Here is a 16,455-nt window from a genome sequence, read left to right as displayed (position 1 = left end):
ATAACTTTGGAAAACTTAAGTGGAAATTTATTAAAATTAAAAAAAATGTTTTTAGTTCTTATTCATAGATCAAGGTAACTGGTTTGTTCACAAGGGAATTCAGTTTTTATTAGCAAAGCTAGAGCAGGCAAGTTTGACAGAAAAAAGAATGTAGTGGCTTGATCTGTGGCAGAAGAGCTTCCCATCTGTTGTCTAGAAAGCACTTCAGGAGTTTGGTCTTATGGCTCGTCCCTGATCCCTCCCTAGAACTCCTCCTCTGGGAGGAGAGAGTAGATTCTGAAAAAGAATGGAAGAAGAGAGAGCAAACCAGAATCTTATACAAATGAAAAGGAAAGGTACTGTAGCTTGGGATGAATTCTGGGCCTCATTATTCTGATATCAGCTATAAGGATGATATTAGAAAATAGGTCTTGTTATATTAGTTTAGAGATAAGTAAAGAAGCTGGCTTTAGGAAGAATTGGAGTTTGAAGCAGAGCTAAGACAGAGTGTTAGTTTCATGTCTAATGGTTTTTCTCTGACAGTTGGTCTCTAGGAGTGGTAGTTGGTCTCTGGCAGTTGGCAGTCACACACTAGGACTCTCTCTCTCAGGGCTGGAGAAGGTAACATCTTTGCCTCTCTCTCTCTGTCTGAGGGAAAGACCTGAAGGAGCTTAGTGTTTTCTTTTCCAACTTGGGAAACACTATTGACTATCTATTACTATTTTTATAGATTGTTTCAACTCTGAGGAAACCAAAGAAAACCCTGGTCTTAGGTTTGGACTCTTGAGTCTTTTAAGGCTCAGAGTCCTAACTTGATTCTTGTTGAAACTCAACCAGCTAGCCTTTGTTATTTTTATAATTTGAAAGTGAAGTTAAGAATTATAAGGATAATATTGTTAGTTTATTTAGAATAGTAAAAATTTGTGTTAGTCAGATCAGGAAGGATTAGGGTAGCCTGTGAAACACAGGCAAAGCGGTTCCTTGCAGAACCAGGGAGTTTTATTTGGATGGAGTTAGAATCCCTTAGAGTTAGAAATCCTTTTTATCCTTATATATTTCAATAAATAGTTTATTTTTCTATAACAAGAGTCTCTTTAGCGTCTTCATGAGCTTCACTTCACTTTATCACTGAAGATACTTTTGATTACATCTATCAAAAATATCTGAACAGTTTTGAACCTATATTTGCATAGTTTTCTCTCCTTATTTTTACAATCTCCTTTTTATTTTTACACAGCCCAACAGTGAGTTCTCTATGTTTTACCTTTCTGCCATGCTATTCAAAGCCCTTCCAAAGCCCCTGGAAAAACTTATGTGTTCACTTCAAACAGTGCTTCATTGGCAGAGCAAAATTAAACAGATCAAGGCTTTGACTTTGAGCCTACAATGCAAAGGCAGGCCTACATGGGATCATAGATTTAGAGCCCATCTAATCGACCAAACCCTCTCACTTTAGAGATGAGAAAGTGAGGCTCATTACAGTCATATAAGCATCCAGCAAACACTGATTAACTACAACCAGTGCTAAGTCATCTTTGATATGGAAGGGGAGCTGAAACAGAGAATAACATCAGCTGTGTACTAAAAAAGAATTCTTATTATTCTGGCTTTATGGCTAGTGGGGTAACAGTGTAGAAAATCTTTTGTTGCCACAGATAGTCATGAATGTTTCTTTTATCTTCAGCATCAAAGGCATGTTGGGGAAACTTGAGTCAGATTTTTAAAGAAAGGTTTGTGTTTGCTCATCTGGAAGCATCCTAGCCATTCACTAGCAATTCTGGGAGTTTCTTGATTCCCATTTCAGTTTCCTCAGCATCAGGATAAATTTCCTTCCCTTAATTTGACTGATTCATCCTTACCTATTGGGATGTGGTACACAGAAAGGGATGAGAGCTGGTCTGTTTGAATTTGATTCTTGACTCTCCTACTTAGCACAAGATGATTTCTATAAATTATTATGCTGTCACGTCAGACGGTGTTAGAGAGTTCAGGTCCTCCTTCCAAAGAAAGACAAATTCAGACACGTGAGACAGGCAGCCTGGAGAGCGCTAAACATCCGGTATCATGAGGAAGCTTTGTAGCTCTTACAAAGTGATCGTGAAGGCACGACAGGGCCTCGGAAGAGAATCTCCAAGGCCTGCTCTGCTCTCTCGAAGCTCACCGGCACGCCGTGGCAGGCGGTGTGCAGTGAGACCTCACTCTTGTCTTCTTTTCCGCTTTTCAGCTCTATAACATCGCAGCGCCATCTCAGAGCTTCCGGGACTTCAAAGTCCAGTTTGTTCCATTTCACAGGGATCTCGGCTACCGGCACAAGTACATATACAAGAGCCCTGAACTACCTCGAATACTGAGGTAAGGAAAAACCCAGCGCAGTGAGGTCTCTTCTCCATGAACTTGAGGTTGTATCAAGCCCAAAGAGGCCTGTGCGAGGCCATCCTGGGAAGAGGCGAGTGTAGAGGGAGGGAGAAGAGGCAGCTCCCAGGGGCCACCCTGCCGTCCCAGGGACCAGCACGAGAGCTTGTGTGGGTCACACCACTGTCTGGTCATCGTAGGCCGTAGCTGCTTCTCATCCGATCCCCTTGGCAGCCTTTAGGAGCAGCAGGCAGGTATTTTTGGTCCCTGTTTTACAGTAGAAGAAATGGAAGCCCTTGGAAGTGGGGACGTCCCTCTCGTCCCCAGCTGGTCAGGGGCCCGGAATCCAGGCGTTGCGGTTCATAATCGAGGCTTCTTTCCATTGTCTTTCATCTCTGAGGACAAAAGGCTCCAGACCGCACATTTCCCAAACAGACGATACTTTGAGGTTTCCCGAGGGTGAGGGCGAGACGGCCCTTTAGTTGTTGCTTTTCCTCTCAGGTACCGGTTTGAGCGTTGTCTGGCTTTCGGGAGGAGCGAGGGGCAATTCTGTCCCAAGGCCTCTGCCTCTCTTCTCTCCCTCTCCTCTGATCGCTGCCTCCTCCCCGTTTGTCTTGTGTAGCCATTCTGCCGGGTCCTCCCCTTGCTGACCTTGGGGGCCGTCCCCGGCATGGATAAGGGAGTAGTTCACCCTTTCCTTCTCCAGAGAAGGAAGGCAAACAGAGTTAAGTGACTTGCCCAGGGTCACTCAGCGAGCCCATGGCTCCTTCCACGCTGCCACCGGCTGCCTCGTGTCCGGTCGCTCTCTGAACTCGGGTGCCTTGAGTTTGTCTCAGAGACTGACCGATTATTTTCCTTTGCCTCTAGGGAATTCCTGGGAAAATCAGAACATGAGCATCATCGTGAGCTCCGTCACTGAGGCCGGGCTGTGTGAACGCATGAAGATCTCTTCCCCCTCCCCGTCCTTTTCTTTTCCGTTGGATCAGTCCGCAGTCCTGGAAGCTGGCGGCGGAGTGTCACGCTCTGCCTCTGCGTCGCTCAGGACCCCCAGCTTGTCATCGAGCTTGCCCCGGAGAGGCCTCAAAGTGATGTTAGCCGGTGTGCGTAGCCCCGGAGGAGTGGGAGGAAGCCTCCCCGGAGCCCTCCCTCAACACCCCACCGAGCGGCTGAAGCCAGGGACCTGGCCGGAGCTTCGCCTCCCTCCCCTCCGCCGAGCTGTCTGCTGAGCCTCCGCCGGCCTGGCGGACCCGCCGTCACTTTGTCCGTCCTCCGTCCTACTTCTGTCTTGCTTTTTGGTGGGTTTTTACGACGGAGACTTTGCTCTCTCCTCACTTCCTCTAGAAGCTCAACTGTTACTCCAGAAGGTGAAAGGGCTTTGGGGCGTCCGGAACAAGGACTTCCACCTCTAACTGAAGGGAGTGGTCGGGGTGGGGGGAGACTCAGAAATGAAGGATTTCTTTGGGGTTCTTTCTATCCCCCCCTCGTACACCCATAATGAACTTTGGATGGTTTATGATGACTTCTCGCCCTAGCCATACTTGCACTCCACGGCCGCCACTCTCTTGGTGGTACCTTTGCTAATTCACAATTGTTGTTATGGTGATGATTATTTGTATTTCTCTCAATTTACTTCTCCCTTATTTCTCTCTCCCATTCTTTTAACTAACCTGGGTCCAGACTGAGCATTTATTTAAAAAATAAAATAGTGGTGGTCATCCGTCTTCTTTTTCCTCTGCAAACCAGGAAAAATCCACACTTAGCACTTTGAGGCGAGGCAGAAAAGTTTGTGCCTCGTACAGTGTCCAGGAGCCCACCGTGCCCTGGGCCTGAGCTACAAGTGAGCCTCCCCAGCTGTCGGGCTTCACTTTTGTCTGTCTGTCTGTCTGTCTGTCTGCCTGCCTGCTCACCACGAAGGGCAGACTTGGTGAGTGAATGTGGAGTTTTCTGATGGTCTTCCTTCTCTCTTGCCTTAGGCAAGACTCAGTCCGTACAAGAAGCGAGCTTCCATTTCTTTGCAATATTGGTCCCCCGCCAGGAGAAATCTTGGAGCCTCAGGCACAGAATGCCGCTCCTGCATTGTCCAGTGAGAAGCGGGAGCACCCGCGCATGGAAGAGAGTCCTCGCCACAGTGCGCAGGACCCTTTCAATGAGTTTTATGCCATAAAAAGATGGAGGGTAGTTTTCACCCAAGTTACTCACAAGCTGTGTGCCGCGGAAATGCTACTTATTGGAGTTATTTATTGCACCGATAGATGTGTGGTTTGGCTTTTTTTGTACAACCCAATCAACATTCCACGAGATGCAATCGCTTTCATTAGACATCTATCCAATTCAGCCTTCCCTGAGAATATCATCTCGTCACTCTTCTCCAGTTAACAAAAGACCAGATTCTCCGAAGCACGAACCCGATACTGTTTGTTTAACTTGTGACCTACGGTTCCAATCATTAGGCCAGTGTTGTGCATTAAAATTTAAAGTAAAACATCTCAAAAGGAAAAAAAATGCATCATTTTAATAAAGTTGCCTTTGGATCACTCCATTGTTGGCTCTGCCCATTTTGTGCCTAAGTACACATCCCTTCTGGGGCAATGAGGTGGCGCAGTGGGTAGACCACTGGGCTTGGAAAGAGGAAGATTCCTCCTCGTGAGTTCAAATCTGGTCCCAGACACACACTAGCTGCTCAGTCAGGCAAGTCACTTAACCCTGTTTGCCTCATTCTTTGTGTCAAATGAGCTGGAGAAGGAAATGACAAACCACTCTAGTATCTTTGCCAAGAAAATGCTCTAATTTCTAGGACCCAATCTCCCCTCTCCCCACCCCTAGATTGTTTCAAAAGGAATAGGCTGAATTTCCTATTGCCTATTCCTAAATGCCTATTTCCTTTTAGTGTGTGGCTGTAGGTTTTTGAAATCTTGGATCTTGGTTTATTATTAGCATAATTAGCATTAGGCTTGTCTTGTGTGGAAAAGGGCTTATCTTGGGGGCAGGCAGATGGCTCAGTGGATAGTCAGGCCTTAGAGATGGGAGTTCCTGGGTTCAAATCTGGCCTCAGACACTTCTAAGTCACTTAACCCCAGTTGCCAGCCCTTACCACTCTTCTGCCTTGGAACCAATATTAAATTTCCGGAGTTCAAATCTAAGCTCAGACACTAGCTGTGTGATCCTGGACAAGTCACTTAACCCTGTTTGCCTCAGTTTCTTCATTTGTCAAATGAGCTGGAGAAGCGAAATGGCAAACCACTCCAGTATCTTTGCCAGGAAAACCCCAAATGGGGTCAAAAAATGTTGAACACTTGCAAAATGACTGAACAACAAAAAATTGGGATGGAAAGGCCACTCTTCAGAGTCTTCAAGAATTTAGATGACCATTTTTTGGATATCAAGAGTGGATTATTTTTCAAGTCCAAGGCTGAACTAGAAGAGCCTCCAAGATCTAGTGAAAAACAAAAATATCTCTGTGGTATGAGCTGCCATGGGTTGAGGGATTGTAGTAGAAGGGTCAGTACTTTTGGAATCAAGCAAACCGAGTTCAAATCCTGCCACTTGACCCTTGCTATTATTGGATGAGTTCTCTCATCTTTCCAAATCTTACTTTCTTAAACATCTGTAAAATGAGAGAATTCAACTAGGAGGTTTCTTTGGTCCCTTCCATATCTAGATCAATGATCTTAATTATCTCTATGCAGATGCTTCTCAGTTCTCAGTATTTCAGCCCATCTCACCTAATTCTCTATCATGAACTGCCTCCAGGATAGACATCTCCAAGTAGAGGTCTTGGCAATATCTTGTATTCCAAATGGTTCTAGAGAATTCTAATACTTTTTCTCTGAAACCCTCCCTCTTTGCTTCCCAATTTCTGTTGAAAGTTCATAATCTTAATGACTTCTTTCTCATCCCACTCATGTATAATTAATCAGTTCTTCAAGTCTAGTCAATCTTATCTCTACAGGGTCTGCTTTCTTTTCTCTACTCTAGTTTGACCTCTCCCTTGGTCTACAACAGCCTCTGAAGCTTTCCTGCTTCTAGACTCTTCCCTCTTCAACTGATCTTCTACAGAGATGATTGTAATTGCCAAAATAATCTCCCTAAAGCCCACGTTGGATCAGGTCATTTCCTTTGCTCAAGAATCTTCAATAGCTGTTTTTTTGCCCCTGGGAGAAAATGCAGACTCCTCTGCTTGGCATTTGGAAGCCCCTGCACAAGGTGGCCCAAGCCTCATTTTCCAGACTGATTCAAGATTTCTTCTGCAAACTCTACAAAGTGGCCCAGGAGGCCTATGTTCTGGAGGCTGAACATTCATCGCTGGGTTTGGCTTTACTCCAAGGAAATGTCTTCTCCCTCATCGCTGCCTTGAGTCAGGAATACCCCAGAGCTTAGACGGTATGCTCTGATCTACAGGAAGGAAGCCTCTCCTGATGCCACTGCATTTAATGCTCCCTTCTACCTCAAATGATCGTCTATGGACATAACCCTTTAAACATGTTGTCTCTCCATGGAGAAACAAGTTCCATGAAGACATGCCTATTCGTATTTGCCAGGTTCTCTTGACGCCAGGCCTGGTGCTCTATCCACTGAGCCACCTTGCTGTCCCTCCCTTTGGTTTTAGAATTCTTGAAGTCTATGTACCCATTAACCAGAAATATTTTAGCATCTGCTACAATGGGGGGGGGGGGGTGTGCTACAATGACTTATCTGTCTTGGGCAATAATATTACCCATTTCACTGGTGCTCTTAATGTTTACCAAGAAAGCACTGAGGAATTTTAACTTGGAAGCAGACGAGTGTGGTGGTTTCACAAGTCTGAGTACTGAGACCTTTGCTTGCCAGTAATCGGGGTAGGGGGGTGGGGGGGGCCAATATGTCAGCAACCCAGGTCCATGGTGGGCTTTGTTCTTACAAATAAAGATACCATTGTGGCAGCACCGCTTCTAGCAAGAACGGAGTAAAGCCTGAATAATCAAAAGACCAATTGTTCCGTGTGGTGAACGGTCTCCATTTCTTTGGATACAAAAAACTTCATTAGTTCATATTGTGAATAATTCTTGATTCAACCTGCAGGTGCGTATGCAGTTTTAGACAAGAGGAATGATGCGGGCAGCTGGGGGGCTTCCCATCTCGCAGCGTTTTCGCTCTCCGCCGGTGAAGGGCTAGAGGCGGCCGGCAGCCAGGGAGAGTGAACAGAATACGGCACATTTTCTTCCCAAAGAGGCCTTTGGAATAACTAGTTTTCAAGTCACCGTAACAGCATTTCACAGGCTTTTGGCTGAGTGTCAGATGAGGGGCAGGCATGAAAGGCGGCCACCTTCTCCCCAGGGAAGTAGGAGCCCTCTGGGTGGGTCTGAGAAGAGCGGGTTCATGCTCTCCCCCCCATACTGACCAGAGAACAAAGTAGGGCCCCAGCTTACGACTAGCCTTTCCTGGATTCCATTTTCCCACCCGTTTGTAATAAAGCAGGTGCATCTTTGGCTCCTCCTATGGACAGCAATCTACCTTTTCAGTGAGGAGGAGCCAGGCGTCTTAGGGGAGGGCCGCCCCTCACCTGCCACCAGAGCACACGATCCCTCTCCGAGTGACTGTAGCTGCAGCCCCCAAGCCAGAGCGATGGAGAAGCAGAGGTTCTCCTCCCTCAGGGCTCTCTCGAAATCCCTGGCTGCGCTGCCCTTGGGAGAGGAAGAGGCTGCCATGCTTAATTAATCCTCTGTGGCTGCGTTCCCTGTCACTAGGGCCTAATCTGAACGGTCCTGCTTTAGGTTTTCTGTTGTCAGAGCGACAGCAGGGGCCTGGTGCTACGTGGAGGTCTAGAATAGCTGGAGAGAACAGAGGGCATTCATGTAACAAGTAGGGTTTTGGTTATGCAATAAAAACACAGTCTAGGATACGTGTCCAATGAGCCATTGACATAACTGTTTAATCAGTTTCTCACACACAAGGGTAGTAACAGTGATCCACTACAGACAGTGACTTCACACACTCGGTGCTCACTTAATGGAATACACAATCTGCATATACAACACTGAATCTAGCCAGGATGGAAAGTTGGGGCTTTGCCCCAGGGCCGAGCCAGGCTTTGGTTTCCCTCCTAAACAGACCCCTGTGAGTTCTAACACTTCCCACGAGGCATTTCTGAGGAGGGAATGCCCTATTTGGGAAACCTCAATGGCCTGGCACGCTAGGGGTCTGGCTTGTTAAATGGCTACTCAAAACGAGAGACAGACAGTAAGGGAACAGTATATGACCAACATGCAAACAGGGAAGCCTCCAGGAATAATGCTTGACAACTAAGGAATTAAAATCGAAGTTTGATCCAAATAACCGGCTCTCTTTCCAGTGAAGCTCTGCAGCTTTCCCCACACCTTGTTCTTTATTGACTACTTTGGGAAAATTAATCAGAGCAAGATCTACTCTGGAGTGTTAGCCAGGGAGGCCTGCCCCTCCTTATCCTACTCTCAAAGAATAGGACATGTACTTCTAGCAACAGAGAATGCTTTGGTCTTGGTGATTCAACAGGGAGACTAGAAAATAGGACAGAACAAAGAAACACACACCTCATACTTGCTTTCTAATCACAATCTCTCCATTATAATGTGGGGTAGAATGGCTGATAAAGAAGAGCAAGACCTAAATGAAGAACCATCATATTCAGATGATGTGCAATTAGAATTTTGTACCCCCAGACTCCATTTCCCAGAATCCTACTTTTGTCCTCACATTACATTCTTACATTTTGGAGATTTTTTCTGTTTCTGTAACCCTGCCTCTCACGCTCTTCTCCCGCTAACACGGTTGGGGAAACTTCTCTTTACTCAGGCTTTTACTTTTGTTTTTATTTCCTCCACGTAAATATTAATAAATCTTATAAAATATGATACTTGGAATTATTGGATATTAATTTTAATCTCAAAACGGGAAAAAGGCAGACCATTCAGCCTTATTTCCTCTTCCACTATAAGAAAACCTATAGAATGATCTAACTGCTCTGAAAATGGATTTAAAGGAGAAGCCAATTTTGTTTGACTAAAAGCCCCAGATGTGAGCCAAAATGAGGTTGGAGTCCAGCTTCCTCCTCAGGGAAGTCCTAGACTACCTGCACCATCCTTCACCATAAGACATACACCTGATGGAAATAAGTAGTCGTTGCTGGGGGTCTGAGTGGGGCTCACGAGTGTTGAGACAAGTTTAATATATTCATGGAAAATAATTTGTTTTAGCTAAAAAGTACCATTTTCAGTTGGTGAAGAAAAAAAGCCTTAGCTAGTTTCAGTTCTTTATTGATAAAAAAAAAATAGTGCTAATCTTCAGTTGAACGACCTTGTCCTTAAAAGACACAACTTGTTTATATTCAGTGGGGCCACATCCTTCACCTTGCTCTGTTTGACACTTCTAGGAAATGCTAGCCCAGATTACAAACATCCAAATGTGGGCAAACTACCAGAGAAAGGATTGGTAGATACACCAAAGTTGTAGTTTGGGGATCAAGGGGGCCTCTCCAGCTATTAGGTTCCATGTTTCTGTATTCATTTCCTGGCCTTAAACCCACATGAAGCTACAGCTATGTCGATCTTAATTTACTTGTAGGATGGGACCAGGAAAGGTCAAAAGAATTTGTGTATTTGGCAACAGCAAAAATTTAACAACAGTAGGGGGCAGCTGGGTGGCCCAGTGGATTGAGAGCCAGACCCAGAGACAGGGAGGTCCTGGGTTCAAATTTGACCACAGACACTTACTAGCTGTGTGACCTTGGGCAAGTCACTTAACTCCAATTGCGTAGCTCTTACCACTCTTCTGCCTTGGAGCCAATACAAGTATTGATTCCAAGATGGAAGGTAAGGGTTAAAAAAAAAGTTTTATCTACAAGAAGAAAGAACCTCATGTATTTTCAGTAAATTCTAGGGACATATTTCTAACCAATATGGACTCATGCCTACCTTCGACTAGAAAGATACTGTCTTTGGAAATATGGAGAGCAAGAGAAGGCAGGAAATAGGGAGTTCTTAATGTTGGTAAATCTATCTCCCCATCCAACATTAGCATCTCAGTCTTTAAGAAAAATTGTAGCTTAAGTCAATAATGCCTTCCTGATGACAGAGAAGGCTACAGGACCACTGCCCAGGTACAAAGGGGATCTGGGATTTCTGTGACTGCCAGAATAAAGCATTTTTATCAGTTCAGGAAAGAAGCGTGCACTCTGTAGCCAACAGACACACTTAGAAAAAAAGGTCTTCTTCCCTCAAAGCCCCAAGTGTCCCTACATTTTGGCATCATGGGATTTGGCCAGAAATTCGCCTTTTAGTACTTTTTTTAAAGGAAAAAAATGTTATTTTTGTCTAGCCATGATCTTGATTTTGAATGAAGTTGGCTTTAAAAAACCCAGACATCAACAATTCTTGAGACTTTTCTCTCCCTTTCCTGGCCATTCATACACAAAGATGAGAAGACTACATAGACTAAGACAGGTTATGGAGATATTAATGGTTTTGTGTTCCTATAGGGTCACAGAGGACTGGGGGCGGAGGGAGAGAGAGAGAGAGAGAGAGAGAGAGAGGGTGTGTGTGTGTGTGTGTGTGTGTGTGTATAACAAAGGGGACTCTAATAGTCCTGAATCATTTTCAAAAGAGCTTGAAAACCATTGCTGCTTCCAATATGCACTCCCGAAGTCAACTGGCCATTGCTTTGGCTGAAATGCACATTCTCTATCTCATCAAGACCATTTTCATGTAGACAACAAGTATGGCAATGCAGAGTCCAGCAGCTTGAGCTAAAGAATCCAAACCGGCTACAAGACAGTGTGCAAGTCTTCTGGAGGGACAGACAGCAGGCAACCCAAGAACTATGCATGCTAGCGAGCGAGATAACGCTGGCAGAGTAGCTACTCCATCCATCTGGCTACCTAGTAAATACTCATTTTACTGAGGATTTTTCTCTGTCTTCACAAAGCTGCTTTTTGGGGGCGGGAGGGAAGGAGAAAAATAGGAAGGAAGTGCACAAACTTTCAAAGCACCCAGCACCTAAGCTACCTCTTACTAACTTGGAAGCAAAGGCATATATTGTGCTGTCCCCATTCTTTTCCCTCAAACCACCATCACTTCCTTCACTCCTCTGGGAAATACTATTTTATAAAGACAAGACCATCCACTGGTGGTAAATAACTGCAAACTGTGTTAGGTGCGAAGTTAACTAGAAGCCAGAAACACTTCCATCTTGAATCCATGAGACTGCTGTGACCAACAGTGTCCCATGGACAGGACAAGCTACTCCCTGGGGATGTTGGGGGGTGGGATCTTCACGTCTGAGGGCTCAACACCCCATATCTCTCTGGCATATTCAGTGATTGTTCTATCACTGGAAAATTTCCCAGAGCAAGCGATATTCTTGATGACTTTCTTTGTCCACTCTTTGGGATTCTGCAAAGCAAAAGAGAAGTTAGAAAAATCCATCAGAACCTGGCCAACATGATTATGAAGACACAAAACTTGGAAACGGTCCTCCAAGCTGTATTTTTGACTCAAGAGGTAATTTTCTGGGAGGTGGGGAGTAGTCCCTAACTCCTATGTTTATTAGGGAACTATTTACTAAATGACATACGACCATAGAATGAATGCAGGAGGGTGACTAAGTAGTCAGTACTGCTATGGAATCGGGATGTTTGGCCTGTCTAGCTTTACTTGCAGAAAGGCTGGGAATAGAACCTGGAAACATCTGGCTGGAAAAGACACTTAAAAGAAGACACTCAAGGGTCATCTAGGTGGCTCAGTGGATTGAGAGCCAAGCCCAGAGATGAGAGGTCCTTGGTTCAAATCTGGTCTTAGATATTTCCTACCTGTGTGACCCTGAGCAAATCACTTAACCCTCATTGCCTAGCCCTTGTCTCTCTTCTGCCTTAGAACCAATACTTCTAAGATAGAAGGGAAGGATTTTTAAAAAAAAAAAAAAGTTCATTCACCCTCTCAATTTCCTCCTCACTTGGAAAATGAATTCGCCTCCAGTTCAACAGCCCCATGCCTCCCTGACAGAATGAATGAATTGGGCAGATGAGCCAATTAAGTGGCTCCTTGATTGAACTGGACAGGTCAGAGAAACAGTGCTTGGTGCCCATCTCAGGCTTGGGTTCCACAACTACCCCCATAAAGGAGGAAGATATTTTCTTTTAACCAAGACTGGCTTTCAAAACTAAGGCTCAAGTATAGTAACACGGAGAGAAATTAATGAATATTCTCACTTCTAATAGTAATTCTTTCAGAGGCCAACAGCTGGCTCTTAGAATGTGGCAAATTATAATGATGACAATTATTTAAAGGTGGAATTATTTAAAACTCCTCCCTGAAATGAGCCCAGACTATGTAAAATAAGGATTTTTCCTGTAAGTAGGCAGCAGTTATCAGACATGCGTGGCATTTTTAGAAAGTGCTGCCATTTATATTCCTTCCTATAGAGGTTTCCCTAACACTGCTCAGTTCTCCTGCCTTCTTGATGTCTCTTTGGCTGGATTTTCATGTAGGGCATGCCCACTAACCGGGTGTCCCTCACAGGTCCACCTGCTCTTGGAACATGACGTGCCATCTCCCAACTCCACAACGTTTCACAGGCTGTTGTGTTCCCTGAAATGCACCTTGCTCCAACCTCTAGGTTTCCCTGGATTCCTTGGAGACTCAGGTACAAATCCCATGTTTCTCTCAGGTTTTCCTTCTGAGATTCCCTCTCATCTGTACTATATCTATCTTGTAGGTTCATAGTCTGTTTGAGTGTGGTTGTTTTTGCCATTCCTCAGATCTCATGGTGCTTATTAGCACGAGAGCTAGAACGCAATGAAAATTTCACATGCTCATGGTGACTTAACTTTCCATTTCACTGTTAAGACTGACACTGAATATGAGAATTCCAAATCAAAATAATGTTGGCATACTCTCATGGAAGCCTTTTTTATGGTATTCAGAAGTCATCTGGCCTGCCAATCTACAGTGAAACCACTCACATCTATCAATGCCATTCTTACTTCCTCTTCTCCAATCTCATTTGCTTCTATTGATCTCTAAGATAGGGGAAAAAAGAATCTGAAATAGCAATCATCCTGGCACTTCCCCCTAGATATTAACACAAAAACAAGTCAAGTGAGAATGGAAAGGAGTAGCAGAATGATTGCTATTAAGCCTATTCTGAATTTTTTGTTTATTGCTCTATGCCTAGACAACTGCATTTGGCATCCTAAAGTGGTTCTCTGGCTCTCTAATTTCTGTCCTCAGCAATGAATCTATCACTTTCCTGCTGAAAAACATATGGCAGCTTTTTATCACTTTCTAGACTAAATCCAAAGTCATGAATCTGGAGCTCAGGGTCCTCTTGTCAAAAGCCCCAGTGGGAAAGTTGTCTAGGCTTAGGCTCCACTATTCCTCAAAGTAGACCGTCCAATCTGGCCAGCCTCATTTCTTTAATGACTCTCAATAGTTACTCCTGCTTGTGTCTGCTCTTGCTATTTTCCTACTAGAGATGCTCTTTCTCAAGCCAAATTCCAAGTTTGAGGCCAAAATTACCTCCTTCACTAAAGCTAGTGCTTTCCTAGACTAACTGCAATCGAAAACATTTCCTTTACTCTGAATTTCTACAGCACAAGCATTGCTTTGAATTTTTTTCTAGCAGTTTCATGTATGTAAATCTGTTTCCCTAATTAGATTTCCCTAGTTAGAGGACAGAGACCATTTCTTCTGCTGCTTCTTCCTTTTTTGTATATTTATAGTACCTGATATAGTGCTGGCAATACAACAAGTACTTCATAAACAGTAAATTAATAAAAAGTGAAAGAAGGAAACAGTCCTCTGTTCATTTTCATGGCTGCTTTGCGGTACGGTACTAGTTACTAAAAAAGAATTCTAACGAAAACACACATTTGGAACTCAGAGAATGGTTTCCAGCACTGCTGCGGAACAGAATACTCTTGTCATAATTTCTACATAAGTTCTAAAGCTGAATATGGGTATTAATAGCTTCCCTTTCTTCTGAATACCATCAGCTTGATTTACTTGCCATTCCAATCCTAACTCTTCAATCTGAGGAGATATGACAAGTCTTCTGGCTGTGCTCAAAGACAAGCTAAGAGAAAGCATCCTTACTAACAACGTAAAGAACAGAAAAGACCTTGGAGGCAGGCAAAACAGGAGGTTTCCACACTGTTATGGAAACCATATCTGGAAAGGACAACAACAGAGAGAGAGAGAGAGTACATAACAAAGTACAGAAAGCCGAGTTTGAGGCATTTACAATCTCAAAGGGAACGTATTAAGCTTATATTCTGTACCCAATTATGTAACTCAGGTCTCTGGAACATTCTTCAAGTTCTCTAGCAACCTTATTTGGGAGCTGTTATCTAGCTGTGCGAATATTATTTTAAGAGAATCTTTTTTGAAAATGAAAGTAAAATATAGCCAAAGAGAGATAGTCTGGCTCTGCCCTTGATGTTAGTAGCTTGCCAAGAGCCTGGGGCAAGGGGCCTTCTAACCCAGACCTCTCATGGAAACATTTCCTGACAGACTGTGTGATATTTGGCCAGGTTGTGTTATCCGGCTCGAGTCCTGGCCTCCCAAGCACCTCGTGCCCCTAAGCTCCCAGAGGATACATGCAGTGTTACCCTATATAACTGGTCCACTTTTGCTTGGCATTCAATATAGGCTTCGTAGTCAGCAAACACTTTAAACCTGAAAAGAGAAAACATATTTTGTGTGATTAGAATAAAGCTGGACAAAGTGAAAAAAATACTCAGGAGAACTTTTATTCTACAATGAGAAAGACATGGGTGAATGGACAAAAGATCCAGCTTTTTGAATCTTTAATGCTGATTCTTTTGGAAGCAATCTTCATTCCCAAAAAATTCAGGCACACACCCATTGGCAGATCATAGCTTTGATGACCACCCTAAAGTTAGGGCTAAAAGAAGCTAACTTCATTGACAATGTTCACTAACAAAAGCACCATTAGGAACAAGATGAAATCTTGAGTGTCTCTGCTGTCTGGAGAGAAGAGCTCTTTCTGTTTATGTCCATTGCTCACTTCACTACTAGAAAAGATCTGGGGTTATTCTGGAATGTCCCTCCAGATGCATAAAAAATCATAAGCTGGCATCTAACCTGATGATGAGCCTCTCCCAAGTGAACTAGTTTAATCCTAGACACACACACCAGGTCAAAGCACTACCAGACAGAGCAGGATATGACGGGAGCTTTGGAAACATGATGAGACAATAGAGGAATGTCCTAGTCAGAGACCTAAATTTATTAACTGCCTTTGCTAAGTTTTCCAAATCTATTTACTAAGTTGGGTTCCTGGGTGTAAAATAAAAGTTTTGTAGCGATTTAAATATGTTTTAATTTACCAAGGGCCAGTCATTCAATAGATTTGCTTTTATAAGAGCTATAGCACCAGAGGGAAGATAATGAAGGGAAAATAATTCTAAGCTCTAGCCCAGTGATTCCCAAAGTGGGCACCACTGCCCCCTGGTGGATGCTGCAGGGATCCAGGGAAGCAGTGATGGCCACACTTTTTTTGTATTACATTCTATTCTGAGTTCAATAAATAGTTTCATAATTTCCAGGGGGCTAAGTAATATTTTTTCTGGAAAGGGGGTGGTGGGCCAAAGAAGTTTGGGAACCACTGCTCTAGCCAGAGGAAGGTAACTTTAACAAAAGGGCTGAAGTTAATAGATGGCACTCAATTGGCTAAACATGGAACTACTTAATTACTAATGTAATGTACTTTAATCAGTGAATATGACTGATGCCTGTACTAGTTAATATTTTCATGTGGATCCAGAGAAAGAACTGTGGGAGTAGAAATGCAGAAGCAAAGCATATGATTTATCATTTATTTATATGGGTACATGATTTGGGGTTTGGGCTTTTAAAAAATTACTGTTACAAAAATGAATAATACGGAAATAGGTATCAAGTAATAATATGTGTTTAACCCAGTTCAATTGCTTGTCAGCTCCAGGAAGGGAGACAGAAGAGGGGATGGAGAAAAAATGAATCAGTAACCATGGAAAAAATATTTTAAAATTAAAAAACAAACATTAAAAAAAAAAATAAAATAAAAACTTCCCCTCTGGGAAGGATTAAGAATGCTATACTCCTTAAATCAGTG

General features: G+C 43.6%; 2 protein-coding genes across 4 annotated transcripts in view; one reads left to right on the top strand and one right to left on the bottom strand.

Moving 5' to 3' along the window:
• Window positions 1–4,868, top strand: part of ABHD12 (abhydrolase domain containing 12, lysophospholipase) — a 151,588-nt gene extending 146,720 nt beyond the window's left edge. The window contains exons 12-13 of the mRNA XM_044663443.1: window positions 2,204–2,331; window positions 3,199–4,868. Of these exons, the coding sequence (XP_044519378.1) occupies window positions 2,204–2,331; window positions 3,199–3,250 (180 nt within the window). The 3' untranslated portion in view covers window positions 3,251–4,868. The remainder of the gene's footprint in view (window positions 1–2,203; window positions 2,332–3,198) is intronic.
• A 6,616-nt stretch (window positions 4,869–11,484) lies between these two features.
• Window positions 11,485–16,455, bottom strand: part of PYGB (glycogen phosphorylase B) — an 83,848-nt gene continuing 78,877 nt past the window's right edge. For all 3 annotated transcript variants that reach the window (XM_044660768.1, XM_044660767.1, XM_044660766.1), the window contains 2 exons: window positions 14,948–15,014; window positions 11,485–11,732 (listed from right to left, as the gene is read on the bottom strand). In XM_044660768.1, the coding sequence (XP_044516703.1) occupies window positions 11,580–11,732; window positions 14,948–15,014 (220 nt within the window). In that variant the 3' untranslated portion in view covers window positions 11,485–11,579. The remainder of the gene's footprint in view (window positions 11,733–14,947; window positions 15,015–16,455) is intronic.

Source organism: Gracilinanus agilis, chromosome 2, assembly GCF_016433145.1.
Source record: "Gracilinanus agilis isolate LMUSP501 chromosome 2, AgileGrace, whole genome shotgun sequence".
In the NCBI taxonomy this organism is placed as follows: Eukaryota; Metazoa; Chordata; class Mammalia; order Didelphimorphia; family Didelphidae; genus Gracilinanus; species Gracilinanus agilis.
The sequence above is the reverse complement of the archived record's forward strand: the minus strand, read 5'-3'. Positions and strand labels throughout refer to the sequence as shown.